The sequence below is a fragment of the Pleurodeles waltl genome, chromosome 3_1, assembly GCF_031143425.1.
Source record: "Pleurodeles waltl isolate 20211129_DDA chromosome 3_1, aPleWal1.hap1.20221129, whole genome shotgun sequence".
Taxonomy (NCBI): Eukaryota; Metazoa; Chordata; class Amphibia; order Caudata; family Salamandridae; genus Pleurodeles; species Pleurodeles waltl.
In genome coordinates, this window is record NC_090440.1 from 1,317,468,719 (window position 1) to 1,317,492,804 (window position 24,086).

Below are 24,086 nucleotides of genomic sequence, written 5' to 3' on the forward strand. Positions count from 1 at the left end.
TCCTTCCAAAAGTGGACACTGATCTATCGAAAGTAGCCAACTGTAGGTCCACTATCCTCATCAATCAAAGTTGTAAAATGTATGCAGGGATTTTCCATGAAAGATTTGCTGGTGTCATCAAAACACTTTGGGCCTTATTGCGGCCTTGACAGAGGGATTTCCTCCATCACAAATGTGGTGGCAATCCCATCCGCCGTATTATGATTCCATTATATTCAATGGAGATCGTAAAACGGTGGATGAGATATCTGTCACATTTGTGATGGAGGAAACCCCTCCATCAAGGTCGTATACAGGCCCTTAGTCATCCTAACCAGTCCTGATTTTTGAAAAGCTGCTATGTTGCTTATAATTCAGACCTTTTGTTTAGTTTTACTACTTCGCATGTCCAATGCAGTTTGATTGTTGGCCTTCTGTGCATAAAAAGACCATTGACAAAGTGTTGTAGGCCTTTCTTTTTCAAATCATTCATTTTATAAGTTTAGGGAAAATCTTCAATAATTTAGTGGAATTCTTGTATCCGTGCAAATGGAACTATTTCACCAATCTTGTGGTTGTGTTTCAAGACAAGGGTGTTTTCTATTGCTGTTCCTCTTTAATAGCCTTCAAACCCCATTTTGTTAACATGAGGTGCATGCTCATGACCCAGAGTTGCTAAATTATCAGCTTATGCAGGTGATGTTATGACTTCTGTAGCAACCCAGACAGCTTTCTAACAGCAATTAGTAATCCAGTTAGTATAACTTCATGGGTTTCAGTTACTCACTATACAAAGTTAAGTCAGTGTTTCCTTAAACTTCCTGTGATCCCTGTTCAAAACCAATAACTTAGGTGTGACATGTGTGGTTTACCGCCTCTGAACTGATTGGCCAAACCCCTACAGTTGGGGACAACTTAGACATAATGCTGGAGGCAATCAAGAAAATCTATATTTCTCTAGATGACACCAGGACCCGTCTAGAAAAGAAAATTGACCACATAGCCTCTGACCTTAGGCTACTGCATGCTGATCACCGCAAACATGTGGACAATGTCCACACCGTGGAAGAAGTATTCGCTGAATTGCAACCATGGTCCTGTGACATGGAATGCCCTCTGAAGACACTCGTGGAAAGGGTAGCCACTTTCGAGGCTTGTGCAAAGGATGTGGAAGGCCGTTCCAGGCAGAACAACATTTGCATCATTCCAAAAGGAGTTGAGGGCACTGTTGCAGTGACCTATGATGAGAATTGGTTGCAAAATGTACTCTAAGTGTCCACGTTTTTGCAGTTTTTCCTCTATCGAGAGGGTGCATCTGTCCCAAAGTGAAAGCCTCCTCCGGGCTCCAACCCCCGACTGCTACTGTTCAGCGACAGCGACTCTATATTACGTGAAATCCGCTAACTCAAAGAAGTTTCAGTAGATAACTCCTGAGTCATGTTTTTTCTAGACTATACCATAGCGGTGCACCATCAAAGGAATTCATTTTTAGCGGTGAAATGCTGCATCCAAGACCTCGATCTTCTGCACCTGGCCCAGGGTGATAGCAAATGATCAACACACTTCTTTCATTCTTCTGAAGATACTTGGGACTGGCTTAAATCAACTGATCTGTCCTCCACGGAACATCCTCAGACAGGTACACTGCAACTACAGAAGGACACTGGCAATCACCAATGGAAAGGACAACGCCAGAGGAAAAACACACCCCAAACCAGAGCCCTTTCAGACCTGGAACAAATAATACTGGAAAGACAATGTGCCTTGCAGACTGCTGCTTCCATTCGGATGACCCTCACAATTCTGACTTAGACAGTGACTCTGCCAAATCGTCCAGCGATTATGGTTTTAATTCTGCTTTGCCTCCTGGGATGTATATTATGACCCACCTTGGTCACTTCACAAACATCCAACAACATCATATGAACAGTGACTCACCTCTGTGTTATCACCCCATTACCATATCATCTGCTGGTCAGTTCTGTTGTCTGCCATGCCATAGGCCCCTTGACCGTTTCGATATTCTGTCATACGGTTATACTGTATTTTGATAAATGCACCCTCCGCTTTATTGCCCAACCACTTTAACCATTGAGCCTTCTCACTTAAGCTCCTTTTCACTAACACCTTGGTTGCCGACATGTAGTTGGTGCCCACTCGCTTTTGCGTTACATGGGGTAATACACAACTTGGTTACTGCACACACCTTTCACCTACACATCTTCCCCCCCGCCCCCAATCTGCTTCGCTTCCCGTTTACCTGATTTTCACTTGTTGATAAGTTTGGGCAGAGTCATGTTGGACATCTGCTCTAATAACATTATTAGTTTTTCTTTGTTCTTAGTCTTAGTTTTATTTTTGTGCACTGGGGCACCTGACCTCCTTACACCTGCTACATCCATACTAAATATGTACTCACTCAAAACACCGAAAGTGGCGATTTCACCCCCTCTCATACTGCCCCAATATGGCAACACACACTAGTATTATCACTTGGAATAAATGTGGAATGCCCAGTCCCTATCGATGCTTTGTGGTCTATGCTTACCTAAATGCCACTCAACCCATATTGGAATGCTACAGGAAACGCACTTAGCACCCACAGAGGCTACCAAGTTACAATGCTGTTGGTGTGGTCAGGTCTGTGCCACCAGCTATTCCTCTTCTGCCACATGTACTTTAATTTTGATATGGCATAGGGTTCCTTTTGCAAAAGAGGAGGTGGTGGTAGACCCGAATGGCGTTATGTGTTTCTGAAAGGACATCTAGATGGCCGTTATGTTCTCATGTGAAACATATATGCCTCAAATTCAGAACAAGCTTGACTCCTACATAATCTAACTGGGGTTCTGTTCTGGTAGAATGATCTTCAGTGGCTTATAGGGTGTGACTTTACCTGTGTGTTAGGCACTACCTTACATTTCTCCCTCCAACATCTGCCCTGTACGCTGCTACCACAGATGCCCACGCCCTACATAATTGGCTACAACACTTAAGCTTATTTGATGTCTGGCGGCAACGTAACACAAACACCAGGGTGTACTCCTTTTATTCCTCACTTTATCGCCTCCATGTGCGAATCCACTGGTTGGTCGCCACACGGGATCATCTACCATTGATCACTCTAACAGATTCCCTAGGCCGCACCCACTCTGATCACAACCTTCAATACCCGCTAATAGTTTGGGAGGCAGGCTTCCCCTGAAATCTAAATGGCATTTACAAACAGTAGCACTAGAGGACCCTTCCTCTCGCTTAGCTCCCTAGTATGGCAATAGGGGATCAAAACTGACATGGCAACCACCAAAATGATAGAGTGAGATGTGTTTAAAGACAACATAAGGGGACACTGCCAAGGAGTCATTTGGCGCATGTGTAAGCAGTTGATAAAGACATATCGCGTATTGAGCGTCTGCTCTTAGAGCGCGAAACCCGGGCAAAACCTTACCCAGCACACATCTTTCTCCTGAAAGAGGCGCAGCATGAACACACTTTGTTGCTCAACCAGCTACTCTGCCTTAATTATGTGGCACACTCAGTCAGATCCCACTGTTCAGCAAACCATTCCGGCTGTCTAATAGCATGCTTGGTACAGCAAGATGAACCTTGACAACCCATCATATCACTGCACCCTAAGCCCAGTCAGTTGCTATATAACCCAGCGTGACATACGCGATGCGTTGACACAACATTATTCTGTTCTATACCGATCCACCACACATGTCACTCCGGACGAAATCATCCCCTTTCTTTCAAACACATCTCTGACCCACCTCACCCCTGATCAATGGACAGAATTTAAAGACCCTATAACTCTACTTGAAATACAAGAAGCTATTGAGGCCTTAGCCACCAGTAAAACCACCAGGGCCTGATGACCTACCCGCTGAATTTTATAAGATATATTCCCCTCTCCTAGCACCCTGGTTACAAGTACTGTACAATGATGCCCTACAATCAGCTTCCCTTCCCACCTCCCTTCAGGAAACACTACTTATCTCTCTTCCTAAACCGGGCAGGAACCCCATGGAACTGGGCTCCTATAGGCCCTTGGCCCTCCTGAGTACAGACAATAAAATATTGACCAAGATCCTAGTGGATTGCCTAGCACCCCTGAGCCCCTCCCTGATCCATCCAGACCAGTACAGGCTTGTGCCAGCCCGCAACACCTCCCTTAACCTTTGGCATTTTCTTTGCATTATGAAATATGCTTCAGCTTGTTGGCTGAATGCCGGATGCTTGATATTAGACCAAGAAAAGCTTTTGACTCTTTAGAGTGGTCATTCCTGTTTGCGGCATTATCATAGTATGCCATTGGACCCCACTTCATAAGCCTGATCTGCTTGTTATATACTATATACTAGCCGGTAACCAGGGTCAAAACAGGCTCCTTTATCTGAGACCCTATATGGATACACAGAGGCATCCGTCATGGGTGCCCTCTCTCCCCACTGCTCTTTACCCTGGCAAGAGAACCATTGGCCCCACCTCTCCGAGAACAGGGGCACAGCTGTGGAATCCCCTTAAGAAAAGGCACCCACATTGTCTTGCTTTATGCGAATGACTTCCTCCTCTATATTTGAGATATACATATGTTCCTGTCTTCCACTGCCCAGATACTTAATCACTATGCTGTCCTCTCTGGCATGTTAGTGACCTAGTCCAAAACTGGTTTATTCCCTTTCAAGGCCACGTTGTCCAACCTGGACCTCACCCTCAGTGGCACTTGGGTGCCTTGGCAATCTACCATGTTCAGGTACCTAGGGATCCGGGTGTACTATTCACTCCTCAATCTTTTCAAGGGCAACCTCACCTGGGCTGTCGCATCACTCAGATCACAAATGTCTTTCTGGTGTATGTTACCTCTATCAATAGCAGGACGTATCTCCCTCCTTAAAATGTTAACACGCTCCAGACTCCTGTATTATTTTGCGAATCTCCCCCTTTATGTCTCCCCATCCATTTTTGACTCTCTTGAGTGTCTCCTTAGGGAGTTTATCAGGAATAAGTCTTCCTGAAGAATAGCCCTTTCCAAACGTTATCTGCTGATGGACCAGTGTAGATTAGCAGTCTCTAATTTCGAACACTATTACCTTGCATCCCAACTTCAGTCGGTGGCCAAATGGTTAGCGGTGCTGCAGATGACTGACACCGCTATATTATTACCCACCTGGACCTACATTTGCGTCCTCTAACTGTTCCACCCTTGCTCTAACTTTCTATCACAGACCCAATCCTCCTACAGTTAGCCACCTGATGTTTCCGCAGTAGTCTATTCCTAACACACTTTTCTACCCTCTGTGCTCCAGCGATCCCCTTACATGTTACACCCCAAGGCAATGGTTTTATTTCCCTGCTGGAACTGACTAACTGATATTCTGCTGGTAAACATATCCTAGGCAACCTCTACTGCGATGGGTCTTTTTGCTCATATGACACCCTGGTCACAGAGGATGGTTTATCCTCTGGCCACTTCCTATTGTATAATTCCCTGATTGTTATATTATAAAACGAATGGGGAGACCTGGCACATGAGAAACAGACACACCTCGCTATGCAGTACCTCAACCTCATGGGACTAGGCAGATGCCTAATTCACTGGTTTTCTGATTCCCTCTGCGTGCATGCTGAAAAATTGCTCGCTCAACTTCGCCGCTCGGAAGGTGACCTCTCCTGTCAATCACAGACAAGGAGTGGTCCACCGTGTTAGAGATTCCAACATGCATTCCCTGACATGAATCCCCAGTAGTTCATCGAGCCTACCTTACCCCATGTAACATTAACCACATCTTTAACCGTTTTTGATGCAGCATGCCCCTGCTGTTCCTTAACACTGACCTGCTCCATATGCAGTGGTCCTGTCTTTTCCTCCATCAGTACAGGGAGGGTGTATTATATCCCCTTTCTACCTGCACAAGACGCACTATAGCTCAAACATGGAAGGTGTGCATCCTCAATCAATCAATCAAGGACTTGTAAAGCGCAGCTAATCACCCATAGGGTCTCAAGGCGCCGGGGCCTTATCACAGGACTAAGCAAAATAGGACCTAGTCCCGCTTCTTAGACTTGGTCCTCCTGACCCCTAAACGCCTCATCACCAGGAGATGGAAGGCACACAACTCTCCCACCCTTGCAGCTTGGGTATCTTCCTTGACCATGTGGGCCAAATCAGAATGTGTGGCCTTGCTCAGGGAGGACAACCTAGACCTCCACAAACTTCCAATGGCTACTGGCTAGGATGCTATTCTGACGGGCTTTCAAGAATATTTAATGATATTGCAGACTCACCCAGGTCGGAGAGCGTGGGCCTGAGGGAGGCTACACATCCCTGGAATTGAAATCCTCCATAACTGTCTCTCTATCAGATCTGTCCCTTGCCATGCACATTGGCCTAATGATTAACCTTTCTGTCATATGTGTGATTTAGGGATGTTCTACATTTACACCCATGAGAGCTTGAGCTCTTGGTGGAAACACTTCCATGTGCTGTGGGAGAGTTGAGCTACTGGGTTACACATGAGTGTTTAATTCCAGTTCAAGTTGGACTTATTACCTTAACGGAAAGATGTATCTTTATTTTCTTCAACATACTGTGACACCTTATATTGACAACTGTTTGTTGAGCTGTCCCCACTTACTGGTGTACACGGTTGTAATTGGAAAGCAAATCCGTACTTCCAGTATGTTAACCCCTCTGCACGTGCTAAATGCTCTGATCTATGTATTCAAACCTTGTCGCATTGTGATTTGTCATCCTATGTACCTGCGTCTCAACTCACAGCTGTCACTGATGTATGTTCTAAAATAAAAACCAGTAAAAAAAATTTTTTTTAAATGAATAGACCTAGTCAGGAAGCAATGACAGCAAGCTTCTTTTCACAGTCACCTATTGCAAGTGACTAGTTGTGAGTTGTTTCCTCTCAGGTTGACGGAGAGTTCGATCCTTGGATGAAACCCTGTGGCATATCAATGGAGTTCCCAGCTTCTATTCTTTATTCACAGTCTCCATTGCAAGGTCAGGCAAATGAAAAAGGGACAAAAGGAAGTTCCCTCGAATGGGATGAGTCTAGCAATATATATGATTGGGACTGGGAGGAAGTTGAGAGATAGTATTTGGGACACAGTTCCTTTAAATCAGATAAGGGGGCAATGCAGAGGTGTGAGGAGAAGAGCGGAAGGAGACCAGCACAGTGATCTAGAAGCCGTCAGGGAGCCACAAGGAGGTGAAGCATGCCTGAGGGACTGAATCCCAGTAGGATCATTCAGGAAATGGAAAGAAACCCCTGAGGAGCCACGAGGGACTGAAGCACGCCTGGGAGACAGAGTCCCAGGAGTACCAGTCACGAGAGAATAGAAAGCCGGAGAGAAGCCAGGCGGCCACTGGCACAGCGAAACGCCCAGGCTTGCTCCTGAAGGAGTGATGCTCTCTTGTACGGACTCGCTTCCTAAACCAATACAGGAGGCGAGATGGAACTGGGCATTAGTGGTTCTCGTTAGTAGCCATGATTTCACAAAGGGGGAGGTTTGATTCCAAAAGCAGTGCAAGGTTGCGGAGTCCCTAAACTAATTACTGGAACGAATATTCTGTGGGGGGGTTTTCTCTGTTTTTTCCCTTTTTTGTTTTTGTTTTTAATTCCCCCCCCCCATGTTAAATATCTGAATTAATCCAGCGCAAGGAACTGGATGTACTGGATGGCAAAAGAAAGTCTCTGAACTCACAACATCATGCACATACGGCTGTCGGACTCACTTGGTAAAGGGACAGGCTCATAAGAAATTAAGCAATGGGTGTTGATTTCCACACTCACACCATTTGCAACTACTTGCAAATCTTATTAAAGTGAACACTTACCGGTATCGGTTCTACTTTTTTCGAGAGGCGCCCTCCATCCCAGTGGTCCCGACTTCCCAGCACCTAGAAGGAAGAAGAGACAAAAGAAGATGAAAGACATCTATGAATCATAGTGTATTCTAAACCTGGAAATAAACCAAAATATACGCAAAACGAATAGTAGTCTGCATTATGAATCCTGTATAATTTAACATTTCCAGACAAGGCTTTCATACCATTAAAGGGCTCTCAAAGGACAAGGAGGTCTTGTAGCCATTCCAATATCAGTGCTCTAAAACTATCTATTCACCTAACCCAAAAACCTTTTCGTCCAACGTACCATTGTGGCATAACATTGTAACTTGCAACAATAGATCCTAATGGCCTACCTCTGGACTTCTTCCTGATGTGTCTAATCATAAAACAAAAAGAGAAAATTGAAATACCGAAACCATATTCACAGCCAAGTCTAATCAGTCCAGCCTCCGTTCCCAAGCCTGTCTTTCCCGATAATGATGCAAAACACTGCACGGCAAGTAAGGCTCTGCTACCCTAGTTCTGTCTGTGCCTATTTGTTTTTGGTGACTGAGAGAGCCTCAGAAGTGTCAGCCGACCTATTCTTTAGCATCTATCCACTTCTTAATCCACTGTAACTAAGTTCTCCTGGGTTTGGTTGTTTGGTGGTTATGTTTGGCCCTTGAATGACAATTTAGCAGGGGCGGCTCCTCCATTAGGGCGGAGAAGCGTTGCCCCCTGCCAGCAGCGGCAGTTGCAAAACCTTTACAAGAAAACGATAATGAACTGTGGGACCTCTGGGTTGACAAGCAGTAAAGCGCATGTGTGTTTGGCCGCCCATTTCAGCATGTGCAGGAGGCTCTCTCCAGTCCAGCTACACAGTTGCCGGGCTGTAGAGAGCATGCACAGGCTCCAAGTCTGCCTGGGAGCGCTTCCAGCCAATTATGACGCTGCTCCGAGCAGCTGCAGGGCAGGCTGGGAGATTGTGCCTGCAGCGAAGAAGCAGAGGAGACGTAGGAGCAGAGCGGCGTGCGGCGTTCAGGTAAGTGTTTTTTTTATTTAAATGATTTAATGTTTATTCAACCCCTCCTCTGCGTGCCACTTCGCGGGCCACAACTGCAATTTAGCTTGGTTCCGAATCGTATATTAATTATCCTCTCATGATGGCAGTAGACTTCTGTCTCACAAATGTACATACTTTTCTTGATAGACATGATATAAGTCTTCATAATCCTCTTTTGACCTACCACTGCCTGGCCAGGGGTAGTAAAATTCTCCTTCCATAACCATCTCTAATAACCATAACCGCCTCATCCATGGACGCCAATATTCTTTTTTGGGACCCAGGTTAGTTAATAATAAAGGTTCCTGGTTTTATGGCATTTATTGTTTGTTATATATCCACCAATATCCATATTTTTCTCCTTTATCAGCATTTATTTACTTTGCCATGTGAAGGGGTAGGGAACCTTGCAGCTGGTATTTTTTCATGTTTTACGTTCTGGCAAATGTACGCTACCATTCAAAAAATATACCACGTTACATATAATAATAACGCTTAAGGATAGATATTCAATAGCTATATTTTCTGTTTTCTCATAGCGACTTGCAAATGGCTGCTTTCTGAACCACAATGGGTCAGTCGTGTAAACATACTTTTTGCTTGCAGAGTGGCATGTATACATCCTTGTTTCTCTTGATCATTTCCTTTTACTGTTTTAAGCTAATGGAGCTATTTGTTTTACTGCATGTGCGGCACATTAAGCCTGTCCGTTTGATTGCTATGGTGTTTCATTTCCAGGTTCACCGCAATCCTTTTGAACTTTGTTTTATTTTTTCCAAATTAGAATTAAAGAGGGTATTTCTAGCATACAGGTCTTTCCACCCCACAGGCTACACCTATCCATCATTGCATAGGGGTTAATGAGGCTGCCATGGTGCGCCTTCCCTTGAGGTGATGCCAGAAGGCTGAAAAGACATTCTTTCATTCTAAATTGTACCTAATTCACGCTCTTTCTTAACACTCCTGTACAGCTCTTGCAATAGAGAGTTAAAATACTGAATCCACATGGAGACAGTGAAAGGCCTGCTCAACGTGTTCTTCTGCATGCATCTGTATTTAAACATAAATACAGACTCAAATAATATTTTTCCTTCTGTAATTATATGTAAAATTCAGAATAAATGGAAATCCGGAATCAAGTTTTATGGGATTTGTTTTTGAAATTTCCGTCTGTATTTATCCAGATTTATTTTTTGCTAAGCTAATTGGATCTGGATGTATCCATATTTATTTTGTGCTTAGTGTATAGAATGAATTTGGAATGGGTATATGTCTACATTTATGAATGTCTCCTCGTGTTTGAAACTTTGAATGTCCAGTTGGTTTTAGCCATATCAAGTGCAATAAAGTAATCTGAAACCATTAGCATTGTACAGCAATATATGCAGTTGTACTGCTTCAGTTATGTAAGCTTCATTATGAAATCGTTTGATGTTGTTAACCTCCTCTTGTTGTCAATCTGCCAAGCTGGTAACCTAGCACTCATGATTGACAGTACTGAGGGGCTCCAACAGAAAACGTATGTTCCCTCGCGATCTATATTTAAACACAAATACAGGCAGGAAAATTAATGTTTTTTTGTCTGTATTTTTCTGTAAGAATCAATAAAAACTGAGTGGCCTTATAAATAATGTAGTATTAATATATTACTAATTGCTGCTGATGGTATACCCCAACCACACACTTTCACTCGCCTGGGCCCATCACCTGAGATTATTTTGTATTCCAGTAATGCTGGTGTCCCCTCCCTTGCCCATCTTTACATCCTCTACTTACATTTCTTAATACCAGTGTGATGAAACACTGTTGCAGGAATTGGGTTATACAAATGAACAAAAGCATGGGCCACTACGATTCCTTTTACCCGATGCACCCTGTTACGTTTAAGTTCCAATTTACATTGATTCAACAACTCTGAGCTAGCTCCATTTTACAAATCCTGACTTTAGTCAAATCGTACCTATAAAGTGTGCCCCTCATGAAAAGAAGTCTGCACGCTTGGCCAGAAGCCCGGACTGGCATACGTCAAGGAGGTTACATTTCTGAGATGTGTTGAGCATTTGAGTAGTAGATCATGTACTCGAAATGAATGAAAAACTTCAATTTTAGAACTATTTTTGTTACAGTATGATACACCGTGGGCAGACGTATTTTGGGCACTTTATTGCTGCCTTACAGAAAGAGACGGTACTTATTAGATTGTGACCAAAGTGAGCCACTTTAACTCATTTTTGTATCCACTACAGCACTCTTAGAGTCTCTTTGTGCAATTTATTCCTTTTTAGTATTACAATCTGAGTATTTATTTGTATTTTCTAAAAAAAATTACATATAAAGTAAAAAGCTAACAATTGAGTGGATTCATAAACCAAATTGCTATGGAAGATTTTCATGCTGTCTTACATAGCTAACAATAGATTAGTCTATGCAATCATATTCAGAATCTACTTTTACTGTGACACCAGAATTACTTTCATACATGTAGGGTATGATGTTGGGCCTCAAATGTTTAAACCACTGGAATCTATTAAATTATTGAAAACCAATGTGTCGTTTTATGTGCAAGTTCTGTGATAAGCAATTAATCCAGTTGTTATTGTTAAGATTCCTAGTATGTTCACTATGTAGGATGGCACCTAAGGATATATGGAGTTTGCGATAAGTTTTGTTGATTTTGCGCTGGGACATTGTTGCCAGATGTGGGAATGGCTATATTAACACTGTGTAGATGGTGTGGCCAAGCAAGTAGTAAAGCAGACATCTTCTCTGCAGCTATGTGTGGTGTTGTCCTTCTGTCTGATTTTCAGTCATTCTGGGATGGGGTTCCTTCTCCTGTAGCTGTGTACCTGGATGGGAAAGGAAGGCGGTGTTGGTATGATTAGATATATGACTGAGCTCCTATCGCTGAAATGTCTCCTTGAAAGGTGTTCTCCATCTGTCTCAATGAATTCAAGATAACAGCTATGACAGATGGAGCAGTTCCTTACCTAATTCAGTGAGCTTGCAGACATATAGTTACTGGACACCGTGAAGACATGCTCCTGACTGAATCAGAGATTATTTAGTTAGTGTAACCTGGTGCACAATTGGGACCATGTGTGTGTTGTAGACACGGGCTTAGCATCAGTCCCTTGCTTCTCTCAGGGGAGGAACCTCCCCACCAACCTATTTGCGCATGTGCGACACCTTGAACTTCGACTATCCGGCCACGTGTGCTGTTTGATTGAAGGAATATTTATGGAAAATTTGTGTAGCGGGTAGAGGGCAGAGTGCACCATGGCTAAACCACACACTAAATGACCCCCAGGGACAACAATGACACCAGCCAACAAATCTCAGGGTGCCTCTTGCTGGTGAGTTCTTCCTGCCATGTCTCCCACCTCCCAAAGAAGGAGGTGACAGTCGACTTTTAACTAATGGTGACCTTGTGGATGCACCCATTAAAAAACATTAATGGCTTCTCTGAAATACTTGGACAAGAATATTGATAGCTTTGGAGCAAGATTTGTAGCGCTGGCATAACAGAGGTGTTTCTGTGTTTGCTACTTCATCTTAGGTAGTAGAACAGAAGACTAAGCTAGTGGAATCATTTGTTATTCAACAACAAGAATTGGTGTAGTAGTAAATCCATTTTCTATCCAGTACCTTGTGGTCTAAATCTTCTCTGTAGAGCCAGCTAGAGAAATTGGAAAATTGTGAAAGACCTGCAGCCCAGAGGGTAGTTGGCTGATGAGTGACTGACTAGGATCACAGCCAATAGAATTTTTTCTAGGAAGAGGCTTTGCCTTGTCATCCTCACTAATGTGGGGCTTGGAAGTGGCACTACCTTGCCCAGGGCCTGTAAATTAAATACTACTAGTGGGCTTGGAGCACTGACTGTATCACCCTCTTAAGTAGCCCTATAATGTCTCAGGTCTGCCATTGCAGCCTGTGTGTGCAGTTTCAACTGCCATATCGGCCTTGCAAAATAAACCTTTTGCCCAGCCCAAACCTTCCTTTTTAATACATATGTTAACCCTAAGTAGGTCCTGGACAACCCAGTGACTCTAAACAGTTGGACATGCAAATGTTGTACATGTCCTGCTTGAGAAAAAATGTTTTCATTCATTTTTCAGTACTGCAATGCCTACCTCTCCCATAGGATAACACTGGAGTTACTCTATTACATTTTATAAGCTATAACATCCAAATGGGAATAGGTAACCATTTCATATTTGATATCTTTGGCGTTGTAATGAACAATCCTGTTTTGTGGTAAAGTCAGATTTTAAATTACACCTGTGAAAATGCCACTTTTAGAAAGATGACATTTTCCTTATGTAGCCATTTAGTGCCTACAGTCTGTTACTGGATCACATGACTGGGTGTAGCTGGCAGTGTGGCTTTGTGCATTCCTCTTAGACAGCCACACACACTAGAGAACCCATGTATGCGTGGATGGGCCATCACTTATAGGACAGAAGGGCGTAGCAGGGCACAGCCCTAATTACAGTTGGATAGGCTGTGTCCTGCCTCCACAGAAAAGGGCTACATGCCCCCTGTAGATAGTCTGTGTAGCCAGGGCAGAGGAGACCTCTAGAAGCTTCTCTCACTTAAAAGGAGGCACCTGGTATAAATAGTGGACCTGAGACATCAACTGTTCAGTATACTTTTAGACCTTTGGAGACCCTGTCATGAATAAGGATGGACTGCTGTGCTCCTGAAAGGATTGCCACTCTGCTGGACTGCTACCCTGATGGACTACTGCCTTGCTTGTCTGCTGCCCTGCTGGATTGCTGTCCTGCTGTCCCTCTGCCTAAGACAGAGGGATTGGACCTGCATCTGAACTCAGCATTCCCAGAGTGACTCAAAGGGTTAGTGTGCTAGCCTCCTGCTCTGTGCCACAGGGACATAAGAGGCTCCCAACCACCTAAACCAGCACCCAGATTCAGCTGGAGCAAGCTCCTGACCCCCAAAGTGGTGCCCCTCTGGTCCTGGATCAATGGTGTGGCCTCAGTGGAACTGAAGGGACGTTTTTGGGCTCTTCATGACCGCAAACAGGCCCATTGGGGACAAAACCTTGTCGCTCGCACTGCCCATCAACATGAAGTTTGGCCAGTCCGACCATTCGCGCTACAGCATTGACCACTCATGGGGAGCTCCACCGCAAAGCTATGGCCCAACCATTTGCAATGACAACAGGATCTTTAAGCTACAGCAATGACTGTCTGCTACGCCAGACTTGCTCTTTGTGCTACATTGACAGACGCCCAGAATGCTTCCCTACTCCTCGCAGGCCTTAACCATGAATGGGACTCTCTATGCAGGACAGAGAAGTTAACATTTCTGCAGGACTATCTAGGTCCCTGTATCTGACCAGTGCTTTGTCGCGGTTGGCCTGAACTTGTGACTTTTTTCCGGTCTCACACAACCAGTTAGCTGCAGGTGGCGCTTTGGGCTTTTTTTTGCACAATTTTCACCTATATCTTTTAAATTGCACATCTCAAATTCTATTAAATTTTCTCTATTTTTGTAAATTGCTGTAGGATTTTTCTTGTGTTGTGTTTTAACTTTATTATTGTTTGAATTGCTGCATGAATACTTTACACAATGCCTCTAAGTTAAGCCAGACAGCTCTGTACCAAGCTACCAGAGGGGTTGAGCAAAGGTTAATTGGGGGTTTGCTTGTGCCTCACCCTGAGGAGGATTATGGTTTCTGCCCGAATAGAATTTCACCCTCCCTCAAGAAGTCGCCCAGTGAAAGGTTATTCTGAGAAGGGCAACAAGAAATAAGAAGCCCAACACATGAGACCTACCCTTTTTAATACTTAATGTTCGCAGCACTCGTGAAGTAGAAGACTCTTCAACAGCCGAGAAAGTTCTTTAATGTACACGAGGTACTAGCTACCTTTCATTACCGATGAGCTAAGAGTATCGACTGAGAGGGAGGTCTCGGTTTTCACCTAGAGGAATGCAGCCCTGTCCTATTTGGGCAGTCATAGGTGCTATATGGGGACTAATAACACGTCTTATTGGACTTTGAACTCTGGTGGATACTTGTTTGTCTTCTTCAGTTTCTAAAAGTCTAGCCTTGTCTCGTTCCCTAATTATCACCTGGCTTGTGATGCCATACGACTGATCCCTGGCTCTAGTGCTGGATTTCTTTGAGAGAAAGAAATTACAGACAAATGGTGTGTTTTATGAATGGATTAGGTGTACTTGTTTCCCCTCCCGTATATGTTCGTAAGTGGTCCTGCAATGAACGACTTGAAGTTTTAACGTGTTTAATATAGTTTTTCGTGTGAGTAGGACTAATGCTTTGTTTTCTCTTGCCTATTGTATCTATGCTCCTGTTTTGTAGTACTCGATGTTTTCTGCGTACAGAGTACAATTGCTTAATAAATGAAATGCTTACAAAATGGCAAGCAAACATCTCTTAATCCTGAATCTGAGACGGTATACTAAAGTGGAATGTTAACAAGTTGTTCTATTTATTTTATTTTTCAGTAGGTAAGATGGCCAAGCCATTTACACCAGAAGAGGCCAACAACATTGTGATGTCTCTAGATCGCCCTGCTGTTTTCAGTAACATGGTCTATGATTGGCCCGCGCGACACTGGAATGCTAAATATCTATCTGAAAAATTGATAGGAAAAAAGATACGTTTCCGGATGGGCAAGAAGAAGGCAGACACAGGTAGAGTGTCCTTAAAATGTATTTTAATTTACGTTATCAGTAAAATATAGATACAGAACATATCTGACTTCATGCTCTTAAGCCAACAATCAATATTAAACTTTTGTAATTTCAAATCAGTTAGATTTCTGAAGTTTCATTTTTAAAGAATTTTGTGGCTATGATCTGGTCTTCCTCTTTTGATCAGTCTGTACAATTGTAAACGTTTGTCAAGCCCCTCCCCCCATACAAACCGTTTTACCTCAATTCTTTGTCCTCAATTACGAGTGCTGTAGTTTTTTTTTTACCATCCCTGAGCAAACACATGATTGTGCCGGGATCGCAGTCAGAGGTGGTAGAGTTTGTCACATCTGCTAATTACATGGTGCACTAAAGTCAGCATCCCGGATTATACCTCAGTATGTCTAATCTGCCAGAATCTAATTCTAAAAAGGTCCAGTAAATGCTAGGTCAAACCCATTTATGTACTGAAATCCCATACTACTCCAGTTTTGCTCTGTTGGGTAGAAATGTTTTAGGTGCTATTTATCTCCCCCAATAAATTCTAAACTCTGGGGTACTAGATTTTATGAGGATGTAGGGGATGGCAACTTTTTTGCATATTCAAACCCCCCCCCCCCCCAATATTTGGACTAATGCTGCTGGTGTATTGTTTTTTTTAAACGCTGGGGCGCTTCCATCCAGCACTCAGTGTATGTGCTCTGAGCATAAACACATGTAGAATTGGCTAATCCCTGCTTGGTGTATTTCAATTACCTCTAAATCCCTGGTACATGGTACTCTGTTACCGGGACCTGTAAGTTAAATGTCACTAGTGAACTGCAGCACCTATTGTACCACTACTAAAGTGACGAAGCAAAACATGTCCTCTGGCATGCCTCCCCAAGCCTGAGTGTGCAGTTTTAAAATTATAACTTTGACTTGGCAAAATAAACCTTTTGACAGGCCTAAACCATTCTTTTTAATGCGGATATATCACCCCTAAAGTAGATCCTAAATGGTTATAGTGCAGTGTGCATGATATTTAAAGAGTAGGACATCGGTACATGTACTGTCAGAAAAAATCTCCAAAGTAGTTTTTCACTTCAGCATAGCTGTCTCTCCCATAGAAGAGCATTGGATTACATTAGAACACCTTTCAATCTATAACTTTGGTTTGGGACTATGTAGAACCATGATTCAAGGATTTAGATTATTAGGAATTACCAATCTGATAGTAAAGTCAGATTTCAAATTTCTATTCTGAAAATGCCACATTTAGAAAGTTGGCATTTTCCTCGCCAAAAGCCTTTAGTAGTCCGTGCATAGTTAATAACCAAATGTCCCCTGGCAACCTGCTGCTGGGAGGTGTGAATTGTTTTTCAGAAAGGGAACAAAAGGGCCCTGGCTGCGAGGAGCTGTGACTTATCCTGACAGGATGGCCTGAGCGATGTGGCTAATAACTGTACGAGCTTCAAAGGGGCCAGCCCCTGTCACATGCTAATGCAGTTGTAACTCACATCTAGACCTACGCATGTTAGTGGTGCAGTAGCCAGAGTGGTACTAGTCCCATTGAATTAGAAAACCTGCCCAAAACTGGTTTCATGGGTGTGCCCAGAGCACTGACAAAGGGAAGAAAGATTCTGCCATGTTGGAGTTTGGCAGACCACTGGTAGATTGTTAAGGGTCAAACCCCCAGCCCCAGGACATTTTTTTATAGTGGGTTGGGTGGCCCCTGGGAACTTTTACCCTATTGGCTAGGGAGTCACCACCACTCACAGGCTAGTGCTAGGCATAAAAGTGACACCTCTGGATACCCTTTTCTGAACACTGCTAGAGGAGAGAAAGACAGTAGAACTACTTTGCGTGCTGAATCCTGACTAAGAGGCTGCACCTAGTGTAAGCTGTGGAGAGAGATGCCCAAGGAGGCTGGACCTGCTCCCATTTGAGCTTGGGGCAGAAAAGTGGAATCCAAGGGTTAGTTGGCTAGCCACCTGTTAAACTACGTGGTTACAAAAAGCTGCAAGAAGTTCACCTTCCTGAAGAGCCCAGTAGACAAGTTGCAACTGGATTTGCCCTGGACCCTGCTGATGTATTCCCCCCAGGTCCCTAAGCTCTTGGGGTCATTGGATAAGTGTCCAGGTTTACTTTTATTGCCTAACATAATAGCTGGAACATAAAACCTTTTACAAGGATTCTCCCGAAAAGGACCAGAGGTTACCACCAGACTGCTGCCAACTTTGCATTGACAATTAGATTCAAATGGGTTGTTTGCCCAGCTGAAAGAAGTTTGACTTCCCAAAAAGTTTTTAAGTTTGAAAGTAGAGATCTTCACCAGGAGAAGACAAAGCAAGTATCTGGCTGGTGAGGGTCCTTCCCTGGGTGCAAAGTTTGAATTTCTCCCACTCAGAACTTTCCTATGACTTTGCCAGGACTTTGTTCTACGACTATCTGGCCTATCTATCCTTGAATCCATCTCGGTAACAACCTGCAGCCTTTCGACCGTGAGTAACATTCCTAAAGTCCGAATTTAAAACTGATTATTTCCACTGGTTTCCATCCACAGACTGAATGATATTGCTAATTCTGCATGAAAATTTGACCTTGAATTAAACTTGTACTTTTTCCTCCCTTATTCATTTTTAGTACACCTCGGCTTCCATTCTACCTTCTGCATGCATCATTTGTGTATAGACAACTCTAAATCTGTCTGCATTAGGCTCTTCTTTGGAAACCATAACAAAATGTATTAATTCCTTCAAACATTGCTTCTCACATAGTCTCTTCTAAGGATCACATCTAAGTTACTAATGCACCACAAAGAAACTAGAGTAAATGCATGGAATGTTTTCCTTTAGCATGCACAAAGAACAATGAACTGACCACTAACTTTGCACTAGCATGTAGAGTGCTACTTACCATTAATCAATTCATTGTCTAGTTAAGGATATTAGGCAAAACATAAAATCAATATCAATTTCAGTCTAGTAATCACAGCCATAGTAGGGTATTCCAGACTCTCTGAAATAGAACCAATATTGTTTCTGCCTTTCTATTCATACTACTCGCTCTAAGCAAACAGTATTTTCAGAACGATCTGCTTATGCCAGATAACAAATTCCTTCATAATCTAATATAAACTCCTTATTTTCTTTGTTGTGTCTTTTATCAGGCAGTGGGGAAAGGTAACGTCTGGCACCCATTCTTTTCTAGTGTTTTCCTTCTTTGTTGTCTGCATTCTTTTCTAATCAATATGACAATTACTGTTGGCCCGCCATCTTTTTTTTACAAACGAGTTTGCCATCCTAGATTTGATTCTTTATATCCTTGCATGTAGAGTGGTTTCTCCTTCATGTTCAGCATTTGAAGTAGCGGTATTTAAGAATGTCGCAACAACAGTAGATGGCATCTTGATAGCACTTTTCATAATTTGAAAAAGCATTCTTCAGTTCCAGTGGAAACTTTGATAAACAAGAAGATTGCTTTTAAGTGCCTTCACTGCCTCCAATTGCTGTGACATACCCAGATACCACTGAATTTACCTGGTGCTGATTAGATTTTCCTAGTGTTCTAGAAAAATAAATGTGTTTCTTGACTATCGCCATTCCCCTTACTTTTACTGTTTCCTGGTTCTAGTTTCCATACCAAGACCCAGTGCCTCAAGCTATTATCACAACAGATGCTTTCATGGTTGGGTGGGGAGCACACCTCAACAATCACAGCATACAGGGTCAATGGGACAATCAACAAAAACTACTTCACATAAATCACTTGGAACTGCTAGCGGTATTTCTAGCATTAAAAGCGTTTCAACCACTAGTAGCCCACAAACACATTCTTGTCAAGACAGATAACATGACAACAATGTACTATCTCAACAAACAAGGGGGGGACACTCGTCACAACTGTGTCTCTTAGCACAAAGGATTTGGCATTGGGCAATTCACAACCACATTCGCCTACTAGCACAATACACACCAGGCATTCAGAATCAGTTAGCCGACAATCTCAGTCGAGATCACCAACAAACTCACGAATGGGAAATACATCCCCAGATCCTACAGGATCACTTCCACTGCTGGGGAACACCAACCATAGACCTATTCGGAACAAAAGACAACGCAAAATGCCAAAACTTTGCGTCCAGGTACCCACACCCTCAGTCCAAGGGCAATGCTCTATGAATCAGCTGGTCAGGGATATTTGCTTACGCTTTTCCCCCTCTCCCACTCATTCCTTATCTGGTCAACAAACTAAGTAAAAACAAACTCAAACTAATACTCATAGCACCAACCTGGGCTCGCCAACCATGGTACACAACACTGTTGGACTTATCAGTAGTACCCCACATCAAACTACCAAACAAACAACAGATCAGACACCCGAATCCAGCATCGCTCAATCTAGCAATCTGGCTCCTGAAGTCTTAGAATTCGGACATTTAAATCTTACACAAGAGTGTATGGAGGTCATTAAACAAGCGAGAAAACATACAACAAGACATTGTTACGCAAACAAATCGAAAAGATTTGTTTGCTACTGCCACACTAATCAAATTCAACCACTACATGCCTCCACAAAGGACATTGTAAGCTATTTATTACACTTACAAAAGTCTAATCTAGCATTCTCTTCCATTAAAATCCATCTCAATGCAATATCTGCCTATCTGCAGATTACACATACAACATCACTTTTTAGAATCCCAGTCATTAAAGCATTTATGGAGGGACTAAAAAGAATCATACCCCCAAGGACACCACCAGTACCTTCGTGGAACCTTAATATTGTACTAACACGACTCATGGGCCCACCATTCGAACCCATGCATTCTTGTCAAATCCAATATCTGACTTGGAAAGTAGCCTTTCTAATAGCTATCACATCACTTAGAAGAGTGAGTGAAATACAAGCATTTACTATTCAAGAACCCTTTATACAAATACATAAACATAAAGTGGTTCTCCGTACAAATCCAAAGTTCTTACCAAAGGTCATATCACCATTCCATTTAAACCAAACTGTGGAACTCCCTGTCTTCTTTCCACAACCAGACTCAGTAGCTGAAAGGGCCTTGCATACATTAGACATAAAAAGAGCACTAATGTATTACAATGACAGAACGAAACAATTTCATAAAACAAAACAATTGTTTGTGGCTTAACCTATATCCAAATAAGGCATTGCCAGATGGATAGTTAAATGCATTCAAACTTGCTACATTAAAGCAAAAAGAGAATTACCTATTACACCAAGAGCACATTCCACTAGAAAGAAAGGCACCACAATGGCGTTTCTTGGGAATATACCAATGACAGTAATTTGTAAGGCAGCCACCTGGTCTACGCCTCATACATTTACGAAGCACTACTTTGTAGCTTAATACAACTGATTTGGGCATAAAAAGAAGCCCACATCACATGAAGAAAGCCACCTCAGAGGGCCGTCGACACAGCAACACCCCCTCTACTGCTCCAACTAATGCCGGCTCTGGCAGAACTCCAGCATGATGGTGCACATCAGCGACTGGCTAATCATCCTGTGTGCAGGCAAGCAGGGAACAGTAGAATGATTTGCAGCATGTCAGAGAATCCTCAAGAACTCTTCAGAACCTACGGCATAAGTGACGTAATATAACCTTGTAAATTACATCACTTGTACCATGTGAAATTGTAGCATTGATAAAAATACTTACATCTCAGATGACATGATTTGTGAGAACACAGTACATGGTGGAGTGGCAAAATATTCATATCTCTCTCTCTCATATATATGAAAAATGTCACTTACCCAGTGTACATCTGTTCGTGGCATGAGACGCTGCAGATTCACATGCTGTGCATTATCCTGCCATCTAATGTTGGGCTCGGAGTGTTACAAGTTGTTTTTCTTCGAAGAAGTCTTTTCGAGTCACGGGACCGAGTGACCCCTCCCTTTCGGCTCCACTGCGCATGGGCGTCGACTCCATCTTAGATTGTTTTCCCCACAGAGGGTGAGGTAGGAGTTGTGAGTATACTAGAGGTGCCCATGCAATGGAGTAGTAATATATGTACCTAATGTGTATTAAAATAATATTTATTTACGTATTTACACTTTTTATGCAACTAAAAACGGCTACCGGGGAGGTGGGAGGGTGCATGTGAATCTGCAGCGTCTCATGCCACAAACAGATGTACACTGGGTAAGTGACATTTTCCATTTGGTGGCATGTGTAGCTGCAGATACACATGCTGTGCATAGACAACAAAGCAGTAATCTCCCCAAAAAGCGGATGTTTAGCCTGTAGGAGTTGAAGTTGTCTGAAATAATGTTCTTAATACAGCTTGTCCTACTGTGGCTTGTTGTGTTGCTAACACGTCTACAAAGTAGTGCTTCTCCTGCCTGAAATCTCATCTTCTTCATTGTAAATGAATGGAGAAAATCAATTCCCCAGTTTTATTTTTTCAAAACCTCTTTCTTACCAAGTTCAAAATGTTGGCAAGTTTGGTACATTGGATCACGGAGGGCAGGAGGAATGGGGTAGGGACATGGACTGGGATAACGGAGAGCAGGAGCTAGGTGGGCAGGGGAACCAAACTGACCTTACAGGGCAAGGGTTGCAGCAGCACAATACACCACACAAGGTAAGCGGGACGGCAGTGCAGCACAACAGATCATGGAAAACAATAGATAGGGGACAGGGCAGTGCACATGGACAACAAAGAGCAGAGGGAAAACAGACAATGGCGGCAAGCTGACCATACCAGACAGACAGAGGGAAAGTTGCAGCATAACAGCCCATGAAGGGCAGGAGAGAAGGTGCAGGGGCATGACAATAGACCAGACAAGGCAGGAGATAGTGCATGGGGCCTACACATGGAAAACAGAGGGCAGGAGGGAAGGGTGCAAGGCAAGAACAGCAAGCTAACCATGGAGGGCAGGCGTGATGGGCACTGAAGCACAACACACCATGGAGGGCAACAGTGAGACAATAATGCCATACACATAGACAATGGAGGGAAGGTAGGAGGAGGCCAGGGGCAGCAAGCTGACCACACAGGGCAGGTGAGAGGGGGCTATGGCAGCACAGAATACCCATGCATGGCAAACCAGAAGGTTGTGGCAGCACAACAGGCATGGCGGGCAGAGGGAGTGTGCAAGGGAATGCACCAGGGACCATGGAGGGCAGAAAGGGGTAGCGGGGGATGGACATCAACAAGAAAGGGCGGGGAAAGGGGCTTCACAACAAATCACGCAGGGCAGGCAAAAGAGCAGTTACAGCACAGCAGCACATGGAGGGCATAAGGGAGTGGCAGCAAAATGGATCACAGTGGTCAGGAGGGAGGGGATGGGAGCATGGAACATGGACAAGCAGGATGGAGGTGGTAGGGACAGGCGGCAACCATCTGACCACACTAGGGAGGTGGGAGGGGCAGTGGCAGCTCAACAGAGCATTCGGGGTAGGTGAGGGGCAGTGGCAGATCCATGGAAGATAGTAGACAATAAGGAGGGAGCAGGGGCATGCACACAGACATCGGAGGGTAGGAGGAAGGAGGGTGGGGGCAGCAAGCTATGCACAGAGGCTAAGCAGGAGTGCAATGATGGGGCATAGAATTGGTCAACGGAGGGTAGGAGGAGTGGGCAGGGATATCAAGCTAAATGCAGGGCAGTGGCAGGCCATCAGACTATGCAGGGCAGGAGGGAGGGGGCTGGTGCATGGACTTGGACAACAGAGGGTGGGGAGGGGATGGATGGGTCAGGAGGCTAGCTGTTCAGTGCAGGCGGGAAAGGCAGTGGCAGAATAGTGGCCACATAGGACTGTAATGAGGGAGCAGGGGTATGGACTTGGACAACGGGTTGGCAAGGAGGAGGCGGGGTAGGAGCTGCAATCTTGGGGGTGGGGGAGGGGGCAGTCCAGTGCCAGGGCAGGCCCTGTGTCCAATCCATCACCACCGTGCATTGCGGTGGGGGTCTTACTAAACGCTAAAAATATCCTAGAAATTCACTAAAAAAAACAAAGGTTTCAGGGATGTTATAGTTAGGAAATAGATTACAAAAACTTAGAAATTCACTAAAAAAATCAAAGATTTTCAGGGACGTTACAGTTAGGTTTATATTTTACACGCATAAAGCCATAGAAATTCAGCTGTTATAGTTTGAATTATTTCAAGTAACTATACCTTGTGCCCTAAGGTAACTATAACTCACCCCCACCCCATTCACTTCTTATTACCTCAGACATCACATCACTCATGCCATCTTCCATGACATCACTGATAATATCACTGTAACATTTGCAGTAAAATTACTGGTGCGAAAACTGTACATGGTGAGGACGCAAATTATAGTTACCTCAGAGCACAAGTTATAGTTACTTCAGAGAACTCCAACAGCTGAATTTCTTTGGTTTGGTGCATGTAAAATCTAAACCTAACTATAACATTCCTGTAACCTTTGTTTTTTTTTAGTGAAAAAAAAAAAATATATATATATATGTGTCTGTGTGTATATATATATGTGTGTGTGTGTGTATATATATATATATATATATATATATATATATAT

At 43.5% G+C, this 24,086-nt stretch overlaps 1 protein-coding gene across 3 annotated transcripts in view; it reads left to right on the plus strand.

The window, feature by feature from the left end:
- Positions 1–24,086, plus strand: part of HSPBAP1 (HSPB1 associated protein 1) — an 832,376-nt gene that overhangs the window by 311,171 nt on the left and 497,119 nt on the right. For all 3 annotated transcript variants that reach the window (XM_069224670.1, XM_069224671.1, XM_069224672.1), the window contains one exon: positions 15,375–15,563. In XM_069224670.1, coding sequence (XP_069080771.1) covers positions 15,375–15,563 — 189 coding nt within the window. The remainder of the gene's footprint in view (positions 1–15,374; positions 15,564–24,086) is intronic.